General features: G+C 44.1%; 1 protein-coding gene across 4 annotated transcripts in view; it reads left to right on the top strand.

Moving 5' to 3' along the window:
* Positions 1–21540, top strand: part of LOC134095649 (transcription initiation factor TFIID subunit 4-like) — a 102561-nt gene that overhangs the window by 10085 nt on the left and 70936 nt on the right. Inside the window, exons 2-7 of one of the 4 annotated variants that reach the window (XM_062549300.1) lie at positions 11116–11282; positions 16455–16505; positions 17740–17937; positions 19274–19396; positions 19958–20047; positions 21061–21243. In XM_062549300.1, the coding sequence (XP_062405284.1) occupies positions 11116–11282; positions 16455–16505; positions 17740–17937; positions 19274–19396; positions 19958–20047; positions 21061–21243 (812 nt within the window). Of the gene's footprint in view, positions 1–11115; positions 11283–16454; positions 16506–17736; positions 17938–19273; positions 19397–19957; positions 20048–21060; positions 21244–21540 lie in introns of all 4 variants that reach the window. The other 3 variants (XM_062549299.1, XM_062549302.1, XM_062549301.1) reach the window with 3 other exon arrangements.

Here is a 21540-nt window from a genome sequence, read left to right as displayed (position 1 = left end):
ACCGAAAAATCAACACTTTTCATTTTACTGTGTAGAGCCCATTTGACTTTAACGACCGATTTCAATATTTGAAGATGTCAAAAACTGGAAACCATAATTGTTAACAGACACAACAACATGTTCTCTAATATGGCCATTCCATACAAACTTCTGTACCAATTCTGCAAGAGCTCTGTGCAAGTTTGGAGATGCAGAATTCAGTACATTGATCATCAGGTCTTCATTTTACCATCCCTGATTAGAGGGATTTGATGGGATAATTAACTCTTGAATTAATTTCTACCCACTTCGCCCTGCTTTATGATTTTGCATTGACTGGCTTTGCATGGATGGTGTTCTGGTAGTGTTTCTTCCGGCCATAGTCCACTTGCAGTTGGTCAAACAGCCCAAGCCTGAGACACATGTCGCGATATAATTAGTCATAAATAATCAAAATGTTTTTTTTTTATGTACGTAATGATTAGTAGTGAATAATTAGGTGTATGTTTTTCAAACTGATTAAATATTCAGTGGTAATTTCTGCAGGCTGTGTAGCTGAGTTACATTGATATCATATCCTCTTAATTGTGTGTGATGTGTGTTCGGTTACCTGTTGAGTTCCTGAAATTGTTGTGTCCCTTTTAGGGAAACTGGGGGGTGGAGTTTTAGGTGTGTGTGTTTGCGTTGGTCTGAGAGTGAAGGAATTGGACATAGAGTTAGGTCTGTTGAATGCTCTGTTAAAAGCGTGAGTTGTGGCTAACACAGCAACTCGATTGTGATGTAAGCTACTTGGTTGATAAATAAAGCACGGGAAGTTTCCCTCAAGTGTGACAAAGTGTCTGGAGTATCACAGTATTTATCCTGGCTGTAGCCTAACTTTAGATTAGTTTCACAATAGGCTATTAATGGTGGTAAACATTTAAATGTTAGGTTTAATCGTGCCTGCCAAAAGACGGGGATCAACACCGGGGGTTGACATGGATTCAGTGAAGTTAGCTTTATTTACAGCTGAGCTATCTAGGTCTCTCTTGGTCTGCGTTATTTTAATTCAAGTAGCCTAGCAATTTTGTCTGGCTTGATAACGTTAGGCTATTTGTTTTAGTCGGAAATCGTTAGGTTTGTTAACGTTAACCGCAATTTGTGCTTGTGCCAGATGTGGACTAGTTAGTAGCAGAAGCAAGCTCTGACCAGTCCAAGTTGTTTGTAGCTACATAGCCTGTATGGAGATGGATAGTCGGACAGATGGTGAGTAGGCTAATGTTGTGGAAGTTACCGTCTTTGGTTGAACTTGAGGCGCGAAAGCATCGTGATTTCATTCGATTTTAACACACGAACGGTCGACCCATTGACTTGCAATAGGAACATTTTAGTATGTTTATGGCAAATATCTTAAAAAGTATAAAGTTGTCAAACGTCAAAGTTACATACCGCACCTGTCGTTTAATGGTTGAACGAAGTTTGTATGTTAAATGGTTAGAGCTGAATTAATTGTAGAAAAAGTGGACAGAAGAATAATAATAAAAAGTCCAGCGTGCACTGTAATTAGCTTACATAAGATAGCAGGCTAACAATATAAATTAGTACTAATTAGATTAGATTTTAGGCTCCCAAAATCCAGCAATCTGATTGGTTGTTGTAATCCAGCAGTCTGATTGGTTCCCAGAATCTGGCAATCTGATTGGCTGTTGGAATCCTGCAATCTGATTGACCATTGCAATCCTGCAATCTGATTGGCTCCCAGAATCCTGCAATCTGATTGGCTCCCATAATCCTGCAATCTGATTGGCTGTTGGAATCCTGCAATCTGATTGGCTCACAGAATCCTGCAATCTGATTGGCTGTTGGAATCCTGCAATCTGATTGGCTCACAGAATCCTGCAATCTGATTGGCTGTTGGAATCCTGCAATCTGATTGGCTCACAGAATCCTGCGATTTGATTGGCTGTTGGAATCCTGCAATCTGATTGGCTCTCAGAATCCTGCAATTTGATTGGCTGTTGGAATCCTGATATCTGATTGGCTCCCAGAATCCTACAATCTGATTGGCTCCCAGAATCCTGCAATCTGATTGGCTGTTGGAATCCTGCAATCTGATTGGCTGTTGGAATCCTGCAATTTGATTGGCTCACAGAATCCTGCAATCTTATTGGCTGTTGGAATCCTGCAATCTGATTGGCTCCCAGAATCCAGCAATTTGATTGGCTCCCAGAATCCTACAATCTGATTGGCTGCTGGAATCCTGCAATCTGATTTGCTCCCAGAATCCTGCAATCTGATTGGCTGTTGGAATCCTGCAATCTGATTGGCTCCCAGAATCCTACAATTTGATTGGCTGTTGGAATCCTGCAATCTGATTGGCTCCCAGAATCCTGCAATTTGATTGGCTCCCATAATCCTGCAATCTGATTGGCTCCCGGAATCCTGCAATTAGACCTCTATGGCCTATGCTCTATGTTTTTCAAACTGGTAAAATATTCAATGGTCATTTCGGCACTCTAATTAAGCCTGCTAAGAAACATGTAAAACTGGACTTTTCAATTCAGTAATTTCAATAATAAATGCAAAGTGTGCCTGGAAGAGCCTGTTGCATTCACAGCCTATAGGAAGTGGACATTTGGGTGTCTCTCATAAACCAAGAGTTTAAAGGGATAATCCGGAGTGAAATGCACTTTAGATCAATTTTTCGGACTATTGGGAGTACATACGTTGAGTTGACACCAAAATCATGTCATTCGGATGTATTTTGAGAAAGTTCGAGCTCACCGTTTTTAGCCAAAACTCGTTAGCCTGGAAGTGACCGGGGCAAGTCCTTTCGCCGCTACAAAACGCTATTTTTATACCTCTTCTACTGTTCCAACCAACACTACACTTACGTGGTAGTGAGTAGAGGGTCCCTAAAGCCAAACCGAAGTATCCCCACGTCTTTATGTGGTCGGATAGAGAGTCCAGAATGAATTTAATCGAGTCCGTACCTTTCCGGAAATGTTATTAAAATGTTGTTAACGCGTTGCTAGCTGCAGCAGTGACATTTCCGGAAAGGTACTGACTCGATTAAATTCATTCTGGACTCTCTATAACATAAAGACGTGGGGATACTTCGGTTTGGCTTTAGGGACCCTCTACTCACTACCACGTAAGTGTAGTGTTGGTTGGAACAGTAGAAGAGGTATAAAAATTAGGGGTGTAAAAAATAACCGATACGTATCGGTAATCATTCGGAACGTTAACAACGCGAGTGCATCGGTAGGCAAACCCCTGGATCGGTTTAAATGTACTATGAATCGATAGATAAATCGATTTTAAAATGACGAATCGGAAAACTAACGTTACAAGTTATGATAGGCTACTTTCAAAATCGTAATGACCAACCGTGATTTGCTAACACACCAGAGCGCCTAGCCTTCTCCAACGAGGGTAGGCTAAGTAGCGTCATTGCTAGACAGTGGCAGCAACAAACTAGTTGTCAAGTTTAGTGAAACGCAGATAACGCTGACGTGAACGCGTGTTGCAGTATCCTGAACGAAGACATTCAGTCGTAAGCACAAGCCTCAAAACTAGCTTCATAGGCTACAACAAACACCCCTTGTCATCCTCCTGCATTCCCCTTTCCCAGTGTCTCCCCAAATGCTTCGGTGCCTTACTGTATGTTCGGTGCAGGTCTGAAAGTTGACTGAGGAGGGAGGGTAGTGCCTACCTGTGGTGTGTTGAACGCGGTTCTCACAACGTGCGTTAGTAGCCTCCTTATTTATGAAAGGTAATCCAGACAGACACTCTTTCCCAAGAGCTACAGCTACATCACATATTTCTAAACTATTGTGATTGGTTCAGCAGCTAAGTATAGGGTGATATGAATGTATCTCTATTAATTGGCCGAGTGATTTCGTTTAGAGGCATTTGGCCACGTTCTTATTATCAAAATGTTTGTTCAGTCTTTCAATCCAGTCAATCAAGTCTTTTGGAAAAAATGTAATTAATGACATGCAATTGTAGCCTAACTTTTCTCATGCCATTTAAAGTAGCAAAAAAAAAAAACAAATCTGCAGTATGGAAAATAAAATGAGATTAAGAACTATATTGCATTTTGGGGCCTATTACTGCATCGTATCGAATCGTATCGCATCGTATCGAATCGCACTGAATCGTTCTGTATTAAACCGCATCGTCTGTGAATCGTATCGTAGCTTTATGAATCGATACGAATCGAATCGTCTTAAAAGGGAGAGATTCACACCCCTAATAAAAATAGCGTTTTGTAGCGCCGAAAGGACTTGCCCCGGTCACTTCCAGGCTAACGAGTTTTGGCTAAAAACGGTGAGCTCGAACTTTCTCAAAATACATCCGAATGACATGATTTTGGTGTCAACTCAACGTATGTACTCCCAATAGTCAGAAAAATTGATTTAAAGTGCATTTCACTCCGGATTATCCCTTTAAGAGTTATGTTCTCAAGGGCACATATTTGTGCTCTTTGGTCCATTGGTGACACTGGTGTATGTTTTGTATTTAGTGTCTTGGTGGTGGTGTTGATGCTGGTTTAATTCCATAGGGACAGTTCAACTCACAATCATGGGCAACGCTCATTTGTGTCTCAACAAATAGACACTGGCAGGTGTGTTTTATGAAAAGTACCTAACAGGCCAGCTTGAAGTCTAATACCTGGGCAACATTGGGTCAGCAACTGAATCGTTCGGTTTGCGCATAGTGTAAAAAAAAAAAAAACTTTCACGTCACCATCACGTGCGGTGTAGTTCTAATTCAGTTCTATTCAGTTCTATTGATCGTAGTGGCTGCTTAATGTTGCAGATTCTATACAAACGGAACACTTCAGTTGTGGTGTGGCCTCCCTGTAAGATCTTCTGATTTAATGTTCTCCGGTGGTGAAACTGTTTCAGTTCAGTCACATACTCATGCTTCAATTCCATGTGGACTGGCTCTTTTTGTTTCTTTAGTACTTGTAGTAGTATGTTTTTCTGCTTGTAATAGATGCCATCATTCATTGTGCTCCTGCAGCTATTTTCTGATACTGTGAAATGGATTCTCCACAACCCATTCACCGACTGTACTATATGTGCATTTCTGAGTTTGTCAGGTAAAGCTCTTAGATGCCTCAGACTGTACTGTATATGCAGCTGGCCTATGAGGCTTTCTATATAAATGCTCTGGTCTTTCTAGGAGTAGCACAGCAACCTTTGCAGTGCTGCTAAGCTGTCGGACAGATTTACATGTCCCATGTTATAATGTCCAGAGGTGTGGACTCGAGTCATGTGACTTGGACTCGAGTCAGACTCGAGTCATGAATTTGATGACTTTAGACTCGACTTGACAAAATATAAAAAGACTTGCAACTCGACTTGGACTTTAACATCAGTGACTCGGACTTTCACTTGGACTTGCGCCTATTGACTTGTAAAGACTTGCTACTTCCCATAAAAAAGCGAAAGACAAAAAGATCAAATGCAGACACGGACTGGTCTATCTGTATGTGTGTGCGCCTGTGCGTGAGACAATGCGCGTATTCGGCACAAAATTCAATCAAATCACTTTATGTAGGCCTAGCCTAGATTGTTTTGATTCGACAGCGGCCAACCACGCGGAACAAGCTAGACAACACGCAGGGCCAGACAACGGACGTGAATGCGCCAGCAAAATGATACCTAAGATTATTTCGTTAATTCGTTTGCCTACAAAAATTACGTGGAGACCGACAAGAAACGAATGACTGTGTAGAACTTGTTAAATTCCTCCCAGCTTCATCCTAGCCTGCTTTTGACATATGCCTGGTAGGCAACTATGAAACCAAACTGGTAGCCTACCCTACTGATTCTGTTGTCTAATTGATGGATTTAACCACGATTAGGATTAGGCTTCTAAAAGGTGGAACATTTTCACCTCAAACCTGCGCTGTAGGCTATCATAGTCACTGCGTCTTTTTGTGTACATTCACATTAAATCCATTCCACTAACATTATCAGGAGGAGAATGGCTACCATAACGTTTCATTTTGAGCACTGGTTGTTACTCATAGGATACATATCAAACTCCATGTCATGGTAGAGTAAGTTAAGCATCCACCCAATTAAACATGACTAAGGAAAAAGTGAACGGGACAACAATGCCATGCCACGGTAGGCTAACCTACCTAAATCATAGAAGTTAACATTGCAAGATATTTTCTATGACATCAGAAATATGTTCTTTACCTTGTCAGTTTTTTGAACATTCATTTTATTTAATGAAAACATATATCCTTGAACTATGTGTGACTATTTTTCTAACCGAATGAAACCTAATTACGTTCACGTACTTCTTAAAGTGACAGGCACTCAATTATACCTACACACCACCCTGTAATATCATTAAAGACAAGTGTAATCAATAAGTATTCAAATTACTGAATATTTTATGCAGATCCTAAAATACTATAAATTGTTAACAAAATATGTCAAGTTTATGAATTCAAAATATGAAATAGACACAAGACACACCATTTTCTGTGTGTGTGGACTGGAGGTTTGAGCAGAGACTAGGATTGCCACTGCTGTTAGTTATCTGTATCCCCCTTATAGCAATACGGTTTTGCCTACATTTTTGTAATGTAATAAACATGGTCACACGTTATAAAACTATTTCAGCTTGTGTAGGCCTATCAGTGGTTTCTTAACAAATTGAACACATATTTTAACACATAGGGCCTATATTTCATTGAGAATGTGCTAGAGATACCATTTGACATTTCTGCTAGACAGATTTGCATCTCAATCTCTCCAGCACACACAAATTCAATTGACAAAATACCTGTTTCACTCGATTTTTAAAAAGACTCGAAAGGACTCGAAAGTCAGACCGTAGGACTTGGGACTTGACTTGAGACTTGTTGGCCTTTGACTTGGACTTGACTCGGGACTTGCCTGTCTTGACTCGGGACTTGACTCGGGACTTGAGGGCAATGAATTGAGACTAACTTGTGACTTGCCAAACAATGACTTTGTCCCACCTCTGATAATGTCTATATGAAAAATAGCCAGAGTTCTCCTTTAAGTGTGCATAGTTTAGCTCCGATCAGCTGTGTGTAGGTCAACTGCTGCACAAAATGACCCACAGAGGCTTTGCAGACAGGCACTGCGGCTGAAGCCTATCACAGACAGCTATGCCCGTTAGTCAGGATAGGATCACCCTGTGACAAAGACAACCTGTTGACACCTCACTTGCTGTGTAACATTCAAATGAAGCAGCTGATAGCGCCTTGTCTGATAGCGCCGCCGCTTCGGTGGGTAGCCTGCACCAGGTGTGCGTGGCCTTTTCATGGCAGGCGTGCAGGGCAGTGACAGCATTGTGTACTTCACCACCACGCAGTGCCACAGCTTCAAACCCTACACCGGTCACTCAAGTCCATTATGCCACCTTCGGGGGTGCTGGCATAGAACAGGTCATGGTACAGCCCACATAGTGTGTGCTGCACATACTCACAATGGACAAATGGTTGCAGGGAGGCCTAATATTATGTATATAGCAGCTGGAACGTTTTCAGACCCAAGTTTTCCACATTTTGTTATGTTTCAGATTGGATTCATTTTTTCTTATCAATATACTCACAAGACTCCAACACTCCGCAGAAAAGCAGGTGTTTGAAGTGTTTTGTAAATGTATAAGAAATAAAACACTGAAATATTCCATCTACGTGGGTACTCAGACCCTTTGTTTTGACGCTTGCAATTGAGCTCTGGTGCATCCCACTTCTATCAATGCTCCTTGAGATGCTTCTACAACTTGAGTCCACCTGTTCTTAAATGAATTCACTGGACATTTTTAGGAGAGACGCACATCTCTTTATATAATGTCTCACAGTTGATGGTGTATGTCAGAGCCATGAGGTTGAGAGAATTGTCCACAGACCTGCGAGACAGGTTGTGCGTAGACACAGATCTGGGTAAGGATACAAGAACATTTCTGCAGCATTGAAAGTGCCCAAGTGTACGGTAGCCTCCATCATTCTCAAATGGAAAGGTTTGAAGCAGTCTTTCCAGGTCTGGCAGCTCAGCCAAACTGAGTAATTCGGGACTAAGGGCCTTGGTCAGAAAGGTAACCAAGGACCCAGTGGTCACTATGAATGAGCTCCAGAGTTCCTTTGAGAAGATGAGAGAAGCGTAAAGAAGGACAAACATCAGTGCAGCACTCCACCGATCAGGCCTTTGTGGTAGAGTGGCCAGATGGAAGCAGTTTTTTTTTGCCGAGTTTGCCAAAAATCTCCTGAACGACTCTCAGACCATGAGAAGTAAAATCATCTGGTCTGTTGAAGCGAAGACTGAACTATTTGGCCACAATTCTCAATGCCGTGTGGAAGAAACCAGGCACTGAGCTGCATTGAAGGTGGTACTTCTTAACGCTTCTCATATAAAGTGGAATATTCTAAGCCATTTTTTTTTGGTTTAATTATTTGATTATGGCTAGTTGTCTGGCCAATCAAGTAGTACCGTGGTCAACAGTAGCACCATGGTAAGCAGACCAGTTGCTAGCAGTTGTGGCACTGTGGACGAGTGCGGAGTCTTGCGGGAAAGGGATATCAGCATCTCCATAAAGCTTGTCAGCAGATAGAAGCATGACCTTCAGTGGCTTACCCTCCATGTGGAGGGTGTCAGTCTGGACAACCATCAAGTCAGCTGTCTTTCCAATGATTGCAGTTATGTTAACTGAGCCACACTGAGACATTGAAAGCTCAGGCTCAGACATTGAAACCAAAATGGCTGTATATAACATCTTTATTCTAATATTTTGAGAAACTGATTTTTGAGTTCATGAGCTGTAAGCCATAATCATGAACACTAAAACAAGTAATGTCTTGAAATATTTCACTCTATAACCGTCTTCAGACAGGTTTTCTCTGCATTTTGCAATAATTGCTTGCTGAATTTCTAACTGTAATAGACAGTCCGACAGCATATATGCAGAATGTATACGGCCACCTGTTCACATCTCATTTAGAATTTCGGTCAATTGGGGTTAGGTCCGCTGGGCAGATAATGACGCCTTAGAAATGCGGCCATGCTGTCAGCTGTTCATGTTAACATATGCACTACAATGTGGACAGCTCCCATGTGGAATGAGAACAGGTATAGCAGCAGGTGAAGTTCATACTCTGGCAGCTAAGATGATCATCAATTACAGATCGCAGAGTCAATAAAGTTTTTAGAAAGTATCTATCTATTTATCTATCTAGCTAGCTCTCAAGACTGCTAGCTGATATGACTGACTAGTGTTACCAAGACGATAGTGGTGAATGGTACTGTGTGACAAATACCACTTCATCATGTCTGATACTGTAAACTTGAGCATCTGCTGTCGTCGAAACCCAGCTAATGCAGTCTTTTCCCCTCTCTTAAAACAACTGTTGTTAGTGCATTTGTCTGGATGCATGTAGGAAAGACCACTGTGGGTAGTCTAACTTTCCCCAAAAATAATGGCTCAGCTGCAATAGTGTGTGTGTTTGTGAAAAGAGCATTTATTGTTTTTGTCATGACCAAGATGCAAAAAGTCCATAAACAAGCAAGTATTTGATACAAAATATCAAGACAACATATTACCAGAACCACCATATTAAACATTCAATAAAACTACTGTACTATACTTAGGTTCTGCCCCCCATTGGTTTCAAGCAATACACATGGAATGCAGTCATTTTATTTTTAAAAATGTATGTGATAAAACTTGACAATGCACAGGCAGTGAGCCAGTCTAATTATCCTGATTCCTGGAAATCTGCACTGCCCCATGAGTATTTGTGGGTCAACATTGTTAAAATCATTACAGCACCCTCTGTTATCTTTCACACTAAGCACATCTATGGACATTCTAGACAAACAAGGCATACAGTGTGCTTAAAAGGACACACTAAAATGAAGCTGTTATTGGGACATTTGAGACATGCAGTCTTATTTGGTTATAATTATATTAATAAGACATTTTTAATTGTCCAAATAGCATTTTTCACTACATTTTGCATTGACATTGGCAGGAAATGGTTAGGAAATGGTTAGATGCTGTTGAAACTTTGAAGACAAATCTATGTGTCATAGTGAGTTGTTTCGAAGAGCTGATTTGCAGAAGCGATCCGTCTTCCTGCAGATCTTCAGCGTGTGCACTGGTGTGTTGTCTCGGAGCACATTCCCGCGCTAGCGCCTGCTCAGTTGATTTGCTTGACAGTACTGCCATCTAGTCTCTCAGCCTCTCAATTGCACAACCTGGTTCTGTTCTACGCCAGTTGTTGCCAAAAGTGGTCATGCATCTTTTTTGCAATTGCTTGTTTTGATCAAATTAGATGCAAGAAGTCACTGCTTTATTTCTTTGTCACCTCACTGTTTTGAGACGTTAGTGTGTGGCTGATGTGGTGTTTATGACTTGAGTTATTTTTGGCATTTCTAGTCATTTTGTGGCATTCTACTCCTCAGATGCCATAGTTATGCAGTGAAGTATTGTCCTCTGTGTTCTGCTTGCTGCTGTGCTTATGTTTCCACATGCATTCACAATATTCACACACAGCCAAGCCATGTCACACTGTGAAGCCCAGACCCGGGTGTCTGCCCCCAACTGTGCCCCAGTCTGTGTTTTCAACTGATATGGTTTGTTGGGAAACACATGTCGATAATCCCAGCAGTATGTTATTGGAGGATATGGTGCCACCATTTGAAATGTGCGATATCGTGTTTTTCTTCATCTGGCTAAGATTATTATGACTGTTTTAAAATGAAAACCGAATGATGTGGTAAGAGGTGAATACTAATACTGACAGACTGAAGCACATCACTGGGAAAAACTCATCCACACAGCTCTGTACCTGGAATAATTTAGTCTTTGTATGACTGTACTGTGTATGACTTTGACTTTGTATGACGTGCGTTTCCGAGCCACGTGGTATGCATGACCTGACTGTGCTGTAAATAACCATGTTCTGTGTGTGTGTGTGTGTGTGTGTGTGTGTGTGTGTGTGTGTGTGTGTGTGTGTCTGTGTGTGTCTGTGTGTGTCTGTGTGTGTCTGTGTGTGTCTGTGTGTGTCTGTGTGTGTCTGTGTGTGTCTGTGTGTGTCTGTGTGTGTCTGTGTGTATCTGTGTGTGTGTGTGTGTGTGTGTGTGTGTTGCATTGCAGGCATGGTCCTGGTGCGGACGGAGATGGGCCAGCTGGTGATGGTGCCCCAGCAGGCTCTTGCCCAGGCCCAGGCCCAAGCCCAAGCCCAGGCGCAGGCCCAGAGCAGCATCTCCCCCCGGCCGGCCACCCCCACCACAGGGGCCACCTTCAGAGTCACCACGCCCCAGGTGAGACAGGGTCACCGCTGCCCTCCCACAGTCACACCGGTTATTTTTAGACATTGAACAAAACCTGGCTAAATCCTATAACGTGTGTGTTGGTTTTGTTAAGTTAAAAGGTTGATGTGTGTACAGTGTGTGTGTGTGTGCATGTATGTGTGTGTATATCTATTTGTGTTTTTTTTTTTTAAGTATATTTTTTGGGCTTTTTATGCCTTTAATGATAGATACAGTGAAGAATGACAGGAAGTGAATGGGAGAGAGAGCAGGGGTAGGATCCGGAAAGGACCACGGGGCGGGAATCGAACCCGGGTCGCCGGCGTACGGTGCAGGTGCCCCAGCCAGTTGCGCCACAGCTGGGGCCCTATTTGTGTTTTAATGTTGTGGTATGTTTCATGCTGGTGGTTTAGAGCCTGCTGAATATATTTCTCAACAGGAAAATAATTGTGCATTCTGTATATTGATGTTAGTCAGAGAGAGTTCAGTTCCCCTTTCTATCCATTTTTTCAGTGTTATGTATGTAACCCCAAAGGGAAAATACCAATTGCTGTAAAGTTCAGTTGCAGCTTTGGGTTTTCTAGAATGAGCTGACTACTTAGTTATCAGAAAAGTCTAAAGAAAACATTTCTTGATCAGTTGAAAATAAACAGATTTTTGCCTGAAGAAGACTATCCTATTCCTATTCCCCATGTTTATGCCTCATGTCTACGTTATGATTGATCATCGGTAACTTTCTTTTGATAATTCTTAAATAGAGGCATGTGTCGTTGCCCCTACTTGCGCCAGTTCCAGTTCCAATTCCAACTCCAGCCATGTTTGTTCTTGAAGTGCACATCTCAGTAACCACAGTCTCTGTAAACACTGTGTAACTCTTACATCTCTAAGAAACATGTCTTAGCAACTTAGGAATATCTTTACCCATGTGGTATGGCACCAGTATGTGGTCTCGTCTCACTGTACACGTGTAGTAGGGCTAGGCTAGTCACGTTTGTGAGACACCACAGGTAAGGCCATGTTTAATTGAATTAAGTTCATATAATTTTTCTCCATATCCTCATTTACGATTAATACGGTCTGATTGATTACCATTCTCTTAATGGCTGCCGCTGTCCCTTGGTTTGCCTTTGGGTAATGAGCGCATTAATTTTGCATAGAGGTGCGCTCATCACGACCTACCTGCTAGACGGTCCTTCATCACTGTCACCTGAGAGATGAATATTCATCATGTTGGTTTAGCGATCATCTACCTGTGGTTATCTCTTTTCCTCCAGGATAAATGAATCGGTGATCGGACCTCATCCACGGAATGAAGTGTTTTAAATGCTTAATTACTGCTCTTGAATCTATTATGAAGTTAATTGACTGCGGTAGCTCTCATAATGATCACTCAATAAAAGTATGGCAAAGGTACCATTTTAGGTGTGAAAGAATATAATATAAAAAAGATGCACTTAATTCCAGTGAACTGATTTTACATGAAAAAACCTGGAAATATTCATTATGAAAGAAGATGCAAAAAAGCTTCCTAAAATCAGTTTAGTTCAAATAGGCATTAATTAATGTTGTACAAGACTCTAGAGTCTTCTAAGTTGTGTACACAGCAATAGAAGGAAATAACTTGTGTCAGACTTTTTGGTGAGATTGACCTTTTTGACATCAAAATAGATTTCTTCTGAGATTCATTCTGATCTGAGGAGAAATAAGAAATAATATTACCTTTCTTCCCCCATCTCCATCTCCTATTCTCTGATTCTCACTCCTGACCGACCAACTAATGAAGTCACAGAGCACTAGTCGGAGTACAATGCCAGCGTGAAAAGCACGGACTAAAATTTCCATCGGGATGTTGATGTTCAGTTCACTATATCAGTTAGAGTGATGATTGTGAATATGGATGTGGTGTAAGTGGCAAAAGGCTGGTGGTGGACTGGTAAATAATCTAGTTGATTCCCTCCTCTTTTCCGCTCATCACCACTAGAGGGGGTTTCTAAGCCACATGAATCGAATGGACTGGTGGCAACTGATAAAAGGAATGCCTACCCATTGACATTGTCATGTGCTGTACTATAGGGCTACATTCTGTCTGATTATGCAGTGAAATGTGAAATCTTATATTTTATAGACGTATCAATTTTGTGTAGGCTGTGACCCCAGTTATAACAATTTGTTGCATGACTCAGTTCAGCACCACAATATTGTGGGTCCCTTCTTGGCCCATCGCATAATACTGCAAAAAAAACAACAACTGAATAACAAAACAGTCATGGCTTATGACCTCCTTGGTGAAGGATCGGTCACAGATCTTTTTATGTGAGTAACTTTTTATTGAAAGTTTCAGAACAGAAACAAAACTACCCAAACACTGACCATCATCACTAAAAAAAACCCAAAAGTTAAAATCAAGGAAAACAGTTGTACGCCACTTAATAATAGTAAAATAAAAGACATAAGAGAAGATGGGTCCATACAAATAAAAATAAAAATAAATAAGCAACATTTTATAGACATATGCGTTAGATCTGTCACAGTTCTGAGGTGCTTGGTGAAGGTCTGCAATCTCGAGATCTGCAGTCATTCGAGTTTAGATGATGATGTTGCCATCACATGAATCTCTCTGGTAGGCAGATTGTGGCACACAACTTCATTGATTTAAGTGAAACAGTTGATAGCTATCCTTTAGTCAATTACATTGTCTCGTTTGTCAGTTTCACCAGTCCTTTTGGGCAAGTCCCTCCACTTGGCGGCCATCTTGCAACGCCTTTTGGGCACTTATCAAGCATCTATTTGGGTAGAAATGCACATGTGCAAAGCTTCATGACATCCACGTTGCTCCAGCAGCGAGATCAAAACAAATGATTGGCACCACAATGTATTCAAAACACGCCAGGTGATTGGCACAATGTTTTCACATGTCACATTTTTGCTGTGGAAGGGGCAGGATATGTGTAGACTACTGCCAACTAACCCCATGCATTTCTATAGTAGGATGTTTGAGTGCTGTGTCTCATCATTAGCAAGTCTATGGTTTTACTTTATACCTATACTTGTATGTGCCTCTGTTCACCACCAGGGGGTGACAGAGCTCTGCTTATTGCCATACAATGTTTCTGTGTGTTGTGTTGAGATTAGTCTCCCTGGCTCTTTCTAGCTCTTTTAGTGGACACCTATTGATACTCATTACAAAAAAACACTTTTACCGATTTTGTTCCTTTCTGGGAAATGTGGAAAGTGGTCATCAATACCTCTGTAGTTTCAAGTAGAGCCGTGCCCATGTATCTGAAAGATGATATCTCTCTCCTGCCCTGTACTCTGATGCTCGACTAGACATTTTTAGTGTGAGAGGGTTGACCTGGGTCATTTGTCTCATCCTCTCGGCCCAGCTGGCGACCTGAGCCGGACATGGGTTGATTTTAGTATGAGTGGCATGCGCGTGTCTCTCTCCCTCTCACTCAGAGCCATTGTTCTTGCTGCACTGCTTCACTGGCACTAGGTGGAGGCATAACCTTATCACGGTGATCAAAGACATCCATTAGTGTTGCCAAAGAAACTGCACATGGAGTCCTGTCAACTAATCATTAACACTACTTTGCTGCTTGTCAAAAAAAAAAAGACAATTAAAAAGTTTATTTCATGTGGATCCTGGAGAGTGATTCACTGAACAAGGATGAATCTTGTTATATCATTAACTTATAAACTCGGGTCATGTTTTATCATCCCTAGCCTTGGTTAGGCTTTGGAGCTATTGGCAGCCGGGCAGCATCTTTGAATAAGACTTGTGTCAGTAATTATGTACAGCTTGACTCTGCATTGTGAGCTAATTGTGGTGTTTAGACAAGATACCCTTGACACGAATGTAAATGAGCTGTATTCCCAGTGTCCCTCTGGACCGTGTGTGCCACTCAGTCACACAGTGGATGGGACGGGGAGAGGGGGAGAGACACGGGAGGAGAGAGAGAGAGAGGGAGAGAGAGAGGGAGAGAGGAAGGGGAAAGAGGAAGAAGACGGAGGGAAAAGTGAGGAAGTCGTCCCTCGCTTCCTTCCACTCGCGTTAAATCATTCACCATCCAGCTGCCTGATTGTTTTAAAAAGCTAACAACCATTAGAGCCCCTCAACGTGTGGCAGATTGCCATGGCACCGCTGGGGGGGCTCGAAGCCTCCGAGATCCCACACCACCCACCCTTTACCCCCCCAACTCTCCTGCATCGCTCCCAGGCTCTCCGGTACAACCACCCCCCCCCCACACACACACACAAACCCTCATCCCCGTCTCCCCATCACCACCCCCGTCTCTCCCCTCCCTCCCCTGAGGGGACACAGCTGCTGAGGGGAGCGACAGACAGACACCCACACACCCTCTCCCCTCCTCATGCTGGGATGGTGGTCAGGATAGTTGTGTGTGTGTGTGTGTGTGTGTGTGAATGCAAGGCATAATGCCAGGCTTGTGCGCAGAGGGCATGTCCACATGGCTGCCCAGTGTAGACAGATGCCACCAGGATGGTGCTTCCCGGCTGTGTCGATGCCAGTGTGTGTGTGTGGCATTGGACCGGCTCACACTGTTTCCTCATTCCTCGCATAGTGCATTCTCTGTCCCTGCCCAAGGTGCGTGATTGGCCTGGATGATACATGTAAGGCTGTTGGCGATGCCTTGAGCTAGATGTCTGGAGTCCACAGTGATCAGCATTGACTGATAAATGCGAGCCTCCCTGTGCCTACTTCAGTGGTCGTCACTGTCTTCCTGTTCAGAGTGTGAAGCTATACTCCCCAAATAGTTACTTTCGACATGTAATCATCTGAATCTTATTATTCTCGTTTAATAACCTCGACCTTGCTTTCCCAGACTTCACTGCCGTTTTAATACATAAGTGTCTTTTTTTGTCTGATCTTATCTAAACCAAGTGTAAAGTATGTTAGTGTAGGACTGTAATAGTTGTATGCCATAGTGGCATATCTAAATGTATTGAATGAGTTCCTTGTTATCCGATTTCTGCTTTTGATGCCCTTCTGCTTGTCTTGCTGTGACTTTATGTTGTTTGCTGATGCACTCTCCCTCTCTCCCCCTTCCCATTTCTTGTCCACCTCCTCCTCTCTCTCTCCCTCCCTCTATCCCTCTCTCTCCCTTCCTCCATCCCTCTCTCTCCCATACTTTCCTTTGCTCGCTCCAATCTCTGTCTCCCCTGCAGTCTCCTGTGACCACTCAAGCCATCCGTCCAGGCCCTGCTGTCCAGGCCAAGGTGCAGCAGTAACCCTTACCTACCTGCCATCTCCTCTGACCCCTCCTATAACCCTCCGTGACCTCCGGCCTTCCCATATAACCTCTGACCCAACCCCTTGGCCATGAATTGCCCCTCATAATATCTCACTGCTTGCCATAACCTTGCTTGCCTTTTTCTAGCTTCCTATAGAGGGGGCCACTTCTAATAATCCTGAAAGCATAGTCTGAGACCCTCTTAAGCACCCAGATATCTCAGATATCCTGCCATAACTTTTTCTCTCCCATCGTGATCATAGAGTTAGACTTAAACTTAATCTCCCAGAAATCATCTTCCGCATTACTTGTTGAGTTGTTATAACATTATCATCCAGTCTTTCTAATGGTCATTTGAAATCTCCTTACAGTAAATTCAAAGCAAGTCTTGTCTTTCTGCTTGTATTTTCATTTACCTTGTGCAGTGCTAGACATCCTCTTTGTTTTTCTGAACTTTAATATCAGGGCCCCATGTAAAGCTTGTACACTTCCCCTCCTTCTCAACATTTTGTCATCAGTTACAGCTTATTTGTCCTATGGCATGTTCCAGTTCCCCGTCAAAATGCATTGCTTTTGTTACGCCAATATCTCACTTAACCTTGATGACTTCCAAGAGTGAGCTTTACATGATTTTGGGCATATTACTGTGTTTGCCTGTGTTGTGTGTTATTTACTGACCATTTGCTTGATGTAGATAAACATGTGTCAGCTAAGCTTGCAGGAGAGCTGTCGGCAGTCGCACATCAAACATCTGTTTGGATTATCACTTCTGTAATGCACCCCACAAAGATTTAGCTGTGCCCAGTATCATCAATGTGATGTTTTCACCAGCCTTTTGCATGTCATAAGTGTCAGGTGTATTCAAGCTGTCACTGTGGAGAAAAGGAAGGTGTGTGTCGGGAGTGGTGGGGGGCGTGTGTGTGTGTGTGTGTGTGTGTGTTTGTGTGGGTGGGTGGGTGTGTGTGTGTGTGTGGGGTCTGTGTCTATGTAAGGTATGCCATCACGAATCTGAGCTGCCCTATGTCAGACCTCAGCCCCATTTAAACACACACACTCACACACACCCCTCCGCAGAGTGGCATCCGCTGCGGCGGGGACACGCGATGTGACAGCCCCCCCCCACACACACACCCTCCCTTCCCCCCTGCGCGCGCCCCTCCTGTTCTCCGTGGCCTTGCTGCGAGCCATGCGTCACGTCCTGTTTGTCTCTCGCCCAGAAGGCCCCGGCGGTGGTGGCGGTGACGGCTCCAGCTCCAGCTCCAGCTCCAGCGCAGCAGCCTCAGCAGCAGCAGCAGCAGCAGCTCCCCGCGGCAGTGCTGCCCCCCCAGGCCGCCGGCGCTCAGCCCTCCCCCGCCAGCATCACGCCGGCCGTGGCCGCCGCACCCACTCCTGCCCCCGGAGTCTCCGTCATCTCGCAGGTCGCTACCCTGTTCCTTTTTTGATTTTTGGGGGAGGACTTTCTTTTCTGTTGTCTGTTGTCTCTTTTTTTCCCCTCTTCTCGTTTTTTTTTCCTTTCTCGTTTACGTATGCACTCCTCCCTTTTCTCTTTTTTCCCTGCCCCTCTCTCTCTGTCCCTCTCTCTGGTCGGCTGGCGGCGGGTGCTGTCACAGCTGCCAGCAGGCTGGCTTTGTCACGGCCATGCCCGCACTCACACAGCTGGCCATGGACTTGGGCAGCATCTCTCTCTCTCTCTCTCTCTCTCTCTCTCCTCTCTCTCTAATCTCTACTTTCTCCCTTTTTCCCTCTTTCTTTCTCCTGTCCTTATTCATGTCTTTCTTGATGTCCTTCTTTCTCTTATCCTCTCTCTCTCCTTCTTTTCTTTTTTCTCCACATACATACCCACACACACACACACACACACACTCATTGAGACTAGGCAGAAGACCTCACACACACATGGCAGCCCCAGGCCTCATCCTGCTGTGGGCATGTTACCGTGGAGACATGCCCCATGTTGGCATAAAGCTCAGCAGTGCTTCCACAGGCACGCATGCAAGGGGAAACACACACACACACACACACACACACGCACACACACATAAGCCCTCATTAGGACTTCATATGCCTGAGAAAGATGCAAAGACATGATCATAGTAGCCCCACCAAACATATTGTTTGTGTGTCAGGAACTCTAATTACATTAACATTTAGCATTAAACTAATTAAAGCCAACATGACAAAACACATGGGAGCCATTATGGGCGAGCAGGCATGATGGCTGATGGGTGCTGTCACTTCTCATCTCTCACGCAGCCCCACCGCCGTCAGTGCTCACACTGAGACGCCTCAGGCTCTCCACTGGCTCATCCTCACAGCACACTTAAAGGTCCCCGCGCTCAGCCCTGAAAGGTCCCTCGCTCAGCCCTGGAAGGTTCCTCTATGAGCCATTAAAGGTTCCTTTACAGTCCCTTTTAAGGTTCCTCTATCAACTGTTTTTAAGGTTCCTTTCTGACCCCTTAAAACGTTCCTGTCAGAGACCTTAAATGTTCCTCCTGGAACCCTGAAACATTCTTCCCCCTCATCCTATTTAGAACCGTAAAAAATGAACCTAAATGGTTAAGTCTTAAAGGAAGCTTTGCATTTGTTGTGAGTAAACAGGCGCTCTGATTGAAGCCAGTTAGCAGGCATGCCCGGCAGAACACACACACAGCTGCTCTCACCCAAGCACCACACCCTCGACCAGTGTCTGACTGGTCCCGGCTTGTCTCTGCCAAATCTCACGGTTCCCACCCGCTGCGCTCTGTTCTACCGCAGGAGATGCAGGAGAACGTGAAGAAGTGCAAGAACTTCCTGGCCACGCTCATCAAGCTGGCATCCCATAATTCCCCCTCCCCGGAGACGTCTCGCAACGTCAAGGCACTGGTCCAGGACCTGCTGGTGAGTCTTCCGCGTTCAGCAATCAGACTGGCAGCCATGTTGGATGGTAGCCAAAGGATAATCTTGAGTGTGCTTGTGTGTTTGTGTGTGTTTGTGTGAGTGTGTGTGTTTGTGTGAGAGAGAAAGAGAGAGAGAGAGAGAGAGACGGGGGTGTTTGTGTGTATGTGTGTGAAGAAGAGAGATGTGTGTGTGTGTGTGTGTGTGTGTGTGTGTGTATATGTTTTTGTATATATGGACATGCAGATAACCTAGTGGACAAAAATACCCACAAGGCTTTTAACCCTGACAGTAGGCTGTTCAGAGTGTGAGGGGTCTAATGTGGCCCACTAAATGTAATACCCTCCTGTTAACTGTAGATGGCATCACTAAACACACAAACAATCTGCCTGTATATGTATGTGTGTGCGCATGTATGTAAATCATACTCATGATTTTAATTTTCAACCAGCCACATGTCTATAATGTGTAATTAACAACACGCACAGGCGTATTGTAAATCCTTACATCAAGCGGATATTGATGTCCCCCTCTCCTGTTGTTTTTATTCTTCCTCTGTTGCAGGATGCTAAGATTGAGCCGGAGGAGTTCACCAGCAGGTTACAGACAGAACTCAAGTCGTCACCTCAACCCTACCTGGTCCCTTTCCTCAAGGTTGGTTATGCACACACACTCAGGTTGGACGCTTAGCTTAGAGAGATATGCATATGTGTGTTTTTATGGGAGACATGAATAAGGCATGTGTGTGTGTGAGTGTGTGTGTGTGTGTGTCATGTTTGCTGCTTCTCTGGCTTGACTCCAGAGTGTGTGTGACAGAGGCCTGGAGCTTCGCCTGACTTCTCCTGTAGGGCTTATCCAGCCAACCCAGATGAGAGTCACATCAACAGCACCCCCCACCCCCACCCCGACCCCTCTCTCACACACACACACACACACACACACACACACACACACACACACACACACACACACATAAACACACACACACACACACACACACATAAACACACACACACACACACACACACACACACACACACACACACATAAACACACACACACACACACACACACACTCTCTCTCTCACACAGGGAACACACCCACTCTCATTTAGATATTTGCATACATACACATGTCCACACACATTTTCGTACTTAGATTGACGCACACACAAACAGTCACTCTGAACAGTCAAATGCGAAACACACACACACACACACACACACACACACATTTTACAGATTTAGAAACACTTAAGAATATGCATATTAACTCTTATCTCACAAACATGCATGCACACATATGTCTGAGAGGTTGTTCACATGCAAAGTCAACTCAAACTCTAAGAGATAACTTTGTGCTTGTCGGGATTTGATTGCCCTGTCTGTGTGAAGTCTGTTGATTGATAGGATAGCAAGCGGGATTGGATTGATAGGGAAGATGTAATTTGTACATGTAATTTGTCCAATATGGCCAAAAAAATCAAGTTTACAGGAAGCATCACCTGAGTGTATTATGCTTGACCACTCTCTTCATTCTGTGTATCCTTCTTTTTTTACTCTCTCTCTCCCACTCTCTATCCCTTTCTCTCTCCCTCCCTCTCTCTATCTCTCACTCTCTCTCTCTCTCTCTCTCTCTCTCTCTCTCTTTCTCTCTCCCTTTACAGAAAAGTCTCCCGGCGCTCCGGCTCTCATTGCTCAACAGCCAGCAGTCTCTGACCCAGCCCCCGGGCGTGGTCAAACCGGGCGCCACCGCCAGCCCGGTCCCAGTCACGGCCACCGTGGTGCCAGCTGTCCGTGCGCGCCAGCCCAACAGCCCGTTGCCCGCTGGTGCCCACTCAGCTGCGCTGGTACGTGCATCTGCCCGCCACCACACACACACACACACACACACACCCCACACCACCCACCACCCCACACCACCCCTGCAGCTGGGCACTGGCAGGGGGAGTCACAGGGGGCAGGGAGATGCAGGGCACGGTCGCTACCAGGCAGTGAAGCGAGGCACTGCCAACTCATGGATGACCTTGTGTTTGTGTGTGTGTGTGTGTGTGCGCGCAAACACGTTTGCTCTGTGTGTTGTGTGTATGCGTGTAATGGTAGGACAGTAGCTGCGTTTCCATTACAAATATGCGCGAAAACTTTGT

This window comes from Sardina pilchardus, chromosome 11 (genome assembly GCF_963854185.1).
Source record: "Sardina pilchardus chromosome 11, fSarPil1.1, whole genome shotgun sequence".
Classification (NCBI taxonomy): Eukaryota; Metazoa; Chordata; class Actinopteri; order Clupeiformes; family Clupeidae; genus Sardina; species Sardina pilchardus.
This window is presented reverse-complemented; position numbering and strand designations above follow the sequence as displayed.